Raw genomic sequence first — 9,076 nt, forward strand, 5'->3', positions numbered from 1 at the left:
AGAGCGTAATATTCAGAAACTTATTTTTCACCAACCATGACGCAGAACAAGGTTATAAAATTTAGTCGGCACTTCCTCTACACTGTTACAGTCAAAACTAACGTGTTAGTCAAAATAAGTACTCAGCTTAATGTTTGACAGGTATTAAAATCTGTCTTGTAAATGTCATTAACTCACTTCTTATCTGTTACCAAGATTGGTCACCAGCCTGATAAGTGGTTAATATTTCAATATTTCCAGTAAAAATGCTTTGAAACACAGTGAGCGGACTGCAGATTTTTCAGTTGCCAATTCAGCTGAATGTGCATAATGCACACCAAACAGTTCGAGCCTATATTCAATTCAATTCAATTCAATTTTATTTGTAAAGCGCTAAATCACATCAACAAACATCTCAAAGCGCTCTTACAATGATAGAGTACAACAGAACCCAACTAAACCCTTCCAAAGCAAGCAGTATATCGTATGTTAACAGTGTTGGTGGAGAAGAGCCATGGATGTGGCAATAGTTTTTAAAAAAGTGTCTACAATTATTTTGCATAGATCAAAATATAAACTAACAAGTAGCCCGTAAGACATTAGATTAGAAGTGGAGATTTGTTTTACATTTTAAACAGTCCTAAAGGTGCTATATGCACAAAATCACAGCATTTAAGAATAACTTCAAATAATCAACATAGTAGAAGGACAGTTTTAACTGTAAAGAAACAAGCGGCTCCAGAGTCATGATACCATTTTCTACCACCAGATGATGTAGTGACTCACGGTGGCATCAAGTTAAACAAGAAGTGAAGATGCAGTAGTTATAAATGCTGCTACATATTTCTGGAGCTCTTGGTAACAACTAAATTGCAGCCCACTGGGGACAAAGATGATGCTACAGTAACTCATAACACAGCATAGAGCTCCATTACACAGAGGCTAAATCTCTTGTACGGCACCTTTAAAACTTTCAGTTGGTCTCCATTTGATCCGGAGCAGTTCTCGTGCAACTGATAATATACCTCTGAGAGCTTTAGAACAGATGCTGACCTGTAGCCATGGTCTCTGTAGTCTTTGGTGGCAGAGTAGACCACCGAGCTGGCTTTCACACTGATTTGCTGGAACAGATTCCACACCTCCTGGTAGATGTATTGCTGTGAGACAAACAGAGGATCAGAATAAGAGAAACATTGTAGCTGAGAGTAATGGTACCGACAACATTCACCGTTTCATTTTAATAAATGAGGAACATTATGAGAGAAAACATCTGCCAGTGTGAAAGATCTATATCAGGGCAGAGGGAACTGTTGTGTAAGTGTTCTGGATCTGCTAACAAATGGTCACATGCACTTTCAGTCCTTTGTTAATTGCAACCTATCACACCGTGGGCTGGTTGCTTGTCAGAAACACCTCATTACAGTCCAGTGGCACATCAGCCCTGATCTATTCTTAAGGCACAGAGCACTGAGCAACTAAACAAGAGCCAGCTAGTTTACAGTAATTACAATGTGTCAGCTCCTCTGGCACAACCAAGAGGAAGTATTTTGTTTAGGAGTGCGGCGGTTTTAAACAAACTCTATCTACATTCACTGAATGTGTAAAGACTTTATAGCTCTGAGTAACCTCAACTTTAAATTCATCAAATTGTGGAGGAAAATGCTTGACAAATGCTTATCCTGGGTTACTTTGTGCTTACGTTTCCTGTGATGACCATACAGCCAAGCTGGTCTACAATGAGAACATCCAGCTGTGACGGAGGCTGGCAGAACTTCTGCTGAAGGATTTGTAAGATGTGCTCCATGACTTTAGGAGTGTCTCTCAGAGCCACCGCGATGTGGCCCAGTGCTCGAATGGTGTGATCCGGGATGAGATGGGCGTCTCTGGCAGAAAGAGAAGTTATAATTTTGAGTAAAGAAGAGGAAACTCATCTGGTTGACATTACTACAGTTGTTCTTTCTCACTTGTCATTCTCTTGTGAAATGTATAAGCGGTTGGAGAGACTGGCCAGAAAGGCCTCCACTATCTCCTGATCCATTGTTAAACCAGCTTTGAGACATCTGTCATTAAAAAAACAACAACAGAAAAACATGACAATGAATATTTAAATTAATGTGTGAAAGAAACTGAGCCACTGGTGTGTGGATCTGACCTGCAGATGTTGTCGATGGAGATGTCTCTGAGCTGCTCGTACATGGAGGGCTGGTCTTTTCTGTTTGATAGCATGTTGAATGTGGACTGAGAATGCTCATTGGTCACATTGATCCTAATTTCTCCAGTGCCTTAAAAAAGAAAGAAAGTGGGACACAGTTGAAAAATAGTAATTTGCAATAAAAACTTGTTAAAGTTTTTATTTATTCAATAAAAACTTGTTAAAGTTTTTATTGAATAAAGTTTTATTTACCCGACACACTGTGTGACATGGATTTCATCAAATTAGATACAATAGTAAGCTTGACTGCACATTGTCGCTCTCCACTGAATCACAGGCGTCAATTGCAATGAGGCACTCTAGAATAGCAAGATTATCCTGGCCAGAGAGACTACATACACAACCAATGTCTTTGAGAAATAAATGAAGCAAACCAAGAGCAGAACAGCTGTTCTAGTAGAATTTATATGCAGGAGAAAACTGTCAGTTTTGAAGTAGACAAAATGTGGACATCGTGCAGTATTTTATCTCCTTTGGAATCTACCCACTATTCTTTTTTTGCAACGCTTGTGTCACATTCTGCAACATTTCTATTGCTTGATAGTAGCAGCAGTCACACTTTGGTGTAGTGAGACGGGTGCTGGGAGATGTCTCACCCTGCCAGGAGATTTTCTCAGACTGCCTGAGGTCACATAACTGTAACAACAGCATGTTTATGAACCCTTCTCACTTTACAACACAAGACCATCGATTTTAAGCCGTGACAAGAGAAATCATAATGATCGCTCATTTTGTCTGGGACGGCCAACATTGCACTGCAACTTGTTTGAAATCTCTACTTGTCTGTATGCAGCTGCTCATCAATGATGGCTCTGTTCAAATCAATGATGAATGAGAGTCTGGTGCAACAATGATGCCAGTATTGATGTATATTCAACACTGTGTCACCAGCCATGGTGCTCTTGTGCCATTTACACAGATCAGTTGTTCTGTACTTTAGCTATGTTGAAGACATTATGAGAATTTCTCATTTGGGATTTTTCAGTATTTAATGCTTCCATAAATCAGCAGTCAGCATTATACTACATAGCATTGTCCTCCATCTCCCCTTACTATTTCTAGAGGTTTGCAAGTTAACCTTTTCATGTGTAACAATAAAAAGAAAAACAATTAATGTGTAATTTTCACCTCTGCTTACTAATGTGGGAGTGCCGTTTTATTTTCTACATTTTATTATAAAGGGCAGTGAGGTGCCCGAGTACTTTTGACACTGCAACATAAAAGTGAATATATTAAAATGACTCCTACATGTTAGAGGACTTTAAATACATTAAAGTGTTCCAACGAAGCTCAAAACTAATTTTATCTGCAACAGTGCATGAGTCATGAGTTCTCGTGAGTCACACTCTGTATGCTGATAAATATGGAACTATTGATCGCTGGTACTTCAATGGCTATGGGAAAGAAACTACGCATGTACCTGAGCTGTACTGGCTGTGATACTTGTAGAGTTTTATCAGGACAGGTGAAGGAACCACCAGAAAATCCCTGAGAGAGGTCATGGCAGAGTGAGCAACTACTGGAAACCTCTCGCAAAGACGGCCCAGGCCCTGCGACAGAAGAAACAATGTTAAACAAAACTATGACTCGTGTCAAGAACCTTTGAAAGTCAAGACCTCATTTCATGACCAGCCTAATATCTAACTTTTATGGTTTCCTTTCCACTTGACTGTTCTGCCTCTCAGCGACATACCTGCAGGCAGCAGATGAGCAGGGGCATGTGAGCTATGATGACTTTACTCGAGGTTTTTGATTGTAGCTTCTCAGACAGTTTGGTGCACAAATTTTCTGCTCCTAAAAAAAAAAAAACACACACAAAAAAAGACATCAGTAAGTTGAAATAAAACCAGCAGTAATAATAAACACTCCCAGCATCCCTCCGATTATGATGCCTGACCACATCGCACTGCTGCTCACCCACCGCCACAATTGATTACCTTGCTCATCTTTGACGGCCCACACCATGAGGTCCACGCAAGCAGCGTTGGCTTGGCAACGGAGCTTGAGGAGGCTTTGTTCTCCCGGCAACCCCCCCGTGTCATGGAGAACCCGCTGCAGCTCTGACTGACTGCTGCTAAACTGCTCCAGTACAAAGTCGTGCACTTCACGCACAAAGGTCGGCTGCAGGGCTGAGAGACGAGAGGCAAGTAGTGCATTATATGCAACGGTCAAACACAACAAAAGGTACATAGTAGGGATCGTTCGGTTTTAATGCATAATCAGTAGTTATATAAGAGGCTTTACCTTTCATGTAATAAAGTGTGTCCCGCAGCATTTTGAACACACAGACATACAGAGGGTCACTGAAGGCTTTGTAATAAAGGTTGAGTCCAGGATTAGACTTTAAACAAAGAAGACAACAACAGATAGTTATTTAACGTAGAAAAGCCTATATTTCAATGTGTATTTATTACTGAGTTTTTGCACAGTCTATAGTTATATGGCGGTTCTATAGTTACCTCTGTGACTTCTGTCATAGTCGTGTCCAGTGTTTTCAAAAAGGATTCAGAAACAAAACTTTTCACCTGTGAATTATTGCACACAAACGCATGCAAAAAAAATTAGTATAAATATATATATATATATATAAATAAAGGACGCCAACAAATCGTGTTTCTGTGAATGGACAATAGGCTACTGCACCATGCTGAGGAGCTGTCGGAGCAGATCAATGGGCACCTCCACCTCGTTTTCCCCTCCTTCCATGAAGAGGGGAGACATTGAGAAACTGGAACTGACAGTGGAGAAATAATAGTCGGAGTCTACTGAGCTGCTGTCTGGAAGATAGGCACCTATAATCAAAGGGACAGAAAAACATGTTTCCCTTTGGGGTGTATTTACATACAATAGCTAATAAAATTAATCCACACATTCATAGTAAAAACCGACACAGATTATATAGTCCTCATTGTTCATTTATGCTGGCTCCTGTCACTAATAAGCCAGGCAGACTTGAGAGGATGAACAATCAAAGTGACAAACTGAAAATAATAAAAGCAGCTTGTATTTCTTATGTTTACCTTCAAAGTAATGTGGACCAGGAGCCGTAGGAGAGCACGGTGAATGTACCCCTTGATCAGTAAAGACCTACACAGGAGAATAAATTATGCAGTGCTTTTCAAACATTTCACCAAATATAACAAGATCACTGGGAATGTCTTACTCTGACGCTAGTAGAAAGTAAACCACAAAGTTTACGAGGATATGTTAGATCCAAATTATCATGTTGTTGAACATGTACAATTCCTCCAAAACCAAGACATACTGTACACTGACCTGTGCAGAGGAATCCAGGTTGGTCCCGGTGCGTCTGCGCAGGGTGTCACTTTGGCACACTGTGAGCAGCGAGGAAGGCAGAATTGAACGAAAGTCATTGAAGGATCTACGACGCACGCCCTCCGTTTCCTCAGCGACGCAGTGGGTCTGAGGCGCATTTCTGGAGAACAACTTGGACAACAGGGCTTCATCTGTGTTGCTGTAGCGGCTGAACGCTCGAGTCATACCAAGCAAGCTGGGGACAATATACCTGCAAAGGAAAACTGCAGAGAGGAGCTATGAGGCCTTTTCTTCATCAGAAGCGGGTTATGAAATACACTGTAGTTTGAGTGTCTATACCTTTGTCCTGATCATCAGGTTTTTGGCACATCTCCTGGAGAGCCTGGATGACCTCCATTATAGTCTTTAAAATCTGTGGGGAAACAGAAGAACGTTGGTATACTAGTACAATGCACGCTAACCCGAGTAAAAATTTACGTTCATCATTTTTTCCAAATGACCTCTTGTCGTGAGCCCGGGTCCCTCTGAGCCACGTCTGCCAACAGGGTCACCAGACAGAAGCTGAAGGTTTCTGCTACAGGGAGGAATTCTAAACAAAGGGAAAGGATGCAAACATGTACAAAAAATACATTATTAGGAGGGATATGATACATAAATACACAAACAAAAATGGAGGAACAAAGTATATTTATTGTACGTTGGTCTGATATCTTATCTGGCTAAAATTCTATATATTAAGTGTGGTGTATGTGATGTCAGTTTATGAATGGATATCATAACTATGTTCGTATAGCTTTGTGACTAAAAACAAAAAATTTGTGCACAGTTGCAAATATTAAACAGCGGCCATTGTCAACAGAGGAATGCCACCATAAGAGGATTCTTCTTACCCTTTCCCTTTTTCCCATAGTTTTCTTCAATCCACTGGAACCGTGGCAGCCCTCTCAATAGGCTCAGCAAGTAGGAAACAAGCATGTCTTTGTGCTGCCCGAGTAAAGCGAATCATTACACGTTGAAAACAATTGCACTTGGCAAAATCTCAGTTAGCCCTACAACAGCTGATAAATCATTAATAGGAGGGATTGTTATTGCTGGTAGAAAACAAATCTCTGTCCAAGAAAATGCATCATTGCTCTGACACAGGAGGACCTGCTACGATCTGACCGCAGACAAGCTTTCCTCACTGTGTCTCAGTGTGATGAGGTTATAGGCTTACATGGCGAACTACGTGTCTAATCACCATCTTAATCAGATTAAGGGAATAAGCTTATTGTGTTGATATATGTGGAGTACTATGAGGGACTTCCTGCGAAAATGGCAGCACTAAGAAAATATTACTAACAGATAATAATTGCATGATGCTATTGAATCACTATGCCACAAATTAAACTGGAATGTATGGATCTTAAATCCATCATGTTGTCCACAAACTGCAAGAACTGGATGTTATGAAACAAAACCAGCATGTAAAAAAAAAAAAAAAAAGAAGAAGAAGAACATTTCCCACACCTCTCACCACCCACCTGTAAGCCAGATTCCACCAGAAACACACCCAACCCGATGACAGCATCTCTTCGGCGCATGTCTAGGGTGAACACACCACGGACCTCCACTGGACACATACATTGTAGCTTCTGGACCTGAGGGAACACATTTTCACAGGCACACGCACAACTTTAACACTTTGATAAATAAAACACAGCATCTGACAGCTGGGACTGATAGAACACGCATATATGTCAAGAGCCTACTGTGTCTCGTTTCAGATAGTAACACCACAGAAAATGTCCCAGATATAGAGTTCATTTCTCTGGTTGCAGCATCTCTACAGTGCCCTAGAGAATCAGCTGACTGTGGGCGAAGGCTGGGTACACTATGGACAGCTGAGCACAAGAGACTGTTACACACTCACATTCATACCTCCTGGTAATTTAGACTCCTCATTTACCTTCAAGAGCATAAAGAACATGCAAATTCCACACAGAAAGTCTGAACATGAACTGAGACTATTCTCTCCGAGGAAAAAGAGAGTGCCAACCACTACACACTGAGCCTGCCAACTTTATGTCATTTTCTTCATGATTTGTCAACATCTGTTACATGTCTTATCAATATCATTACGGTTTATTGTGGTGTGCTGTCAAGGTGGGAGGTCAGCTGTGTGGCTCTGGCTCACTGTAACCAAAGCTTTATGAAAAGTGACAATGACTTGAGGAAAGATGCTGCAGGTTCCATCTGCCGCATAATTCTTTTTTTTTTTTTCTTTTTTTTTTTTTAACACAATATAAAAAAAAAAAAAAATGAATACATAAGCACCAGCCGCAGTGACAGTGCATCCAGTTGCAACAGGTTAGTGACAATCACGTCCAGCAGGGATCTGCTCTCCGTGTAAACCTGTTTGACTGCAGTGCTGATCAAGCCCGACTACTCTGATGCAGTAACAGGCGGCTCGCACGCAGCAGCAGAACAAACTGCTTCCCTGACAGGGAAAACATTCTCACACTACATACTCAGTGAGTATGTAGTGTGAGAATGTATTACTCAAACACATATACACAGTTGTCAAACGTCAGTCTGGTCGACACGTCAGAATACAAGCCATCGCCTGTGCGGAAGCGGGGCTACAACCCCGAACAATCTTACTAAACATTAGCTAATTAAGGCATTAGCTCATTAACGTATCTGGGAGCGCACTTGGTTTCCTCACCTTGTGAACGGGCGCAGGGTGTTGGGAGGCTAGAGAGCGAGCCAGCGACAGCACAGTGTTGAAATAAAAACCCCTCGGACCAACTCCTCTCGGAGACATGTTGACGCTCACATTAAACCAGCGATCAGAGAGCGGAGAGAGAGCGGGGAGAGAGCGAGCGAGAGAGAGGGAGAGAGAGAGTGGGGAGCCGCGGGAGGAGGAAACAGCAACAGCAGCAGCTACTAGCAACGGGGAGCCGCAGTACGGCAGCCCAGCAGGGACAGTTCTCAACACACCTGGAAACCGCCTTCTAAAACTTTTGGCTCAGCACCTCCTGAAGTAGAAAAACGTTTCAGACAGAATAAAAATCTTCATAGTGACACTTAAATGTTTAGATATTAAAACTTTATTGGGCAAGTGACCATATTTGGCTTTACTTCCTGTTTCTTCCAACCTAACTATGGTAAACTGTAACATTGGCTGAATCGATTATGTATTATGTATTATGTGTTATGTATTATGAATAAAAAGTTGGGCTAAACTTTTCAAACGTGCTAATTTAGCAGGATTTCTACTATTTCAGAAAATATTCATGAGAAAAAATCATGTCTGTCGTGATAAATTCTTTCTCAATTTCGAGTTCAGTAAATAAATGAATGAAAAACTTTTAGTATTTTCATTGTTCATCTTTTTTTTTTACCCACTTTGAAACACACATTTTGTGAGGTAACAATTGCTAGTATGCACAGTTAGCGTTCTCGCCTCACAACGGAAAGGTCTGAGTTCAAATACTGGCCGGGGCCTTTCTGTGTGAAGTTTGCATGTTCTCTCTGTGTGCCGTGTGTCGGTGTCCTCCCAAAGTCCAAAAACATGGTGACCCTAAACTGCACCCAGGTGTGAATGTGAGTGTAGGTGGTTGTCTG

General features: G+C 41.3%; 1 protein-coding gene across 1 annotated transcript in view; it reads right to left on the minus strand.

Annotated features, from left to right (window-relative positions):
* The window catches only part of pi4kab (phosphatidylinositol 4-kinase, catalytic, alpha b), a 28,536-nt gene extending 20,242 nt beyond the window's left edge, over positions 1-8,294 (minus strand). Inside the window, exons 1-17 of the mRNA XM_080467322.1 lie at positions 8,175-8,294; positions 6,991-7,107; positions 6,358-6,451; positions 5,968-6,056; positions 5,807-5,879; positions 5,468-5,730; positions 5,212-5,278; positions 4,835-4,983; positions 4,651-4,716; positions 4,436-4,532; positions 4,129-4,320; positions 3,885-3,985; positions 3,612-3,741; positions 2,132-2,261; positions 1,944-2,039; positions 1,679-1,862; positions 1,033-1,136 (exon numbers count right to left, since the gene is read on the minus strand). Coding sequence (XP_080323448.1) covers positions 1,033-1,136; positions 1,679-1,862; positions 1,944-2,039; positions 2,132-2,261; positions 3,612-3,741; positions 3,885-3,985; positions 4,129-4,320; positions 4,436-4,532; positions 4,651-4,716; positions 4,835-4,983; positions 5,212-5,278; positions 5,468-5,730; positions 5,807-5,879; positions 5,968-6,056; positions 6,358-6,451; positions 6,991-7,107; positions 8,175-8,273 — 2,051 coding nt within the window. The 5' untranslated portion in view covers positions 8,274-8,294. The remainder of the gene's footprint in view (positions 1-1,032; positions 1,137-1,678; positions 1,863-1,943; positions 2,040-2,131; positions 2,262-3,611; positions 3,742-3,884; positions 3,986-4,128; positions 4,321-4,435; positions 4,533-4,650; positions 4,717-4,834; positions 4,984-5,211; positions 5,279-5,467; positions 5,731-5,806; positions 5,880-5,967; positions 6,057-6,357; positions 6,452-6,990; positions 7,108-8,174) is intronic.
* Positions 8,295-9,076: the final 782 nt, after the last annotated feature.

This window comes from Lipophrys pholis (assembly GCF_963383615.2).
Source record: "Lipophrys pholis genome assembly, chromosome: 7".
NCBI lineage: Eukaryota > Metazoa > Chordata > Actinopteri > Blenniiformes > Blenniidae > Lipophrys > Lipophrys pholis.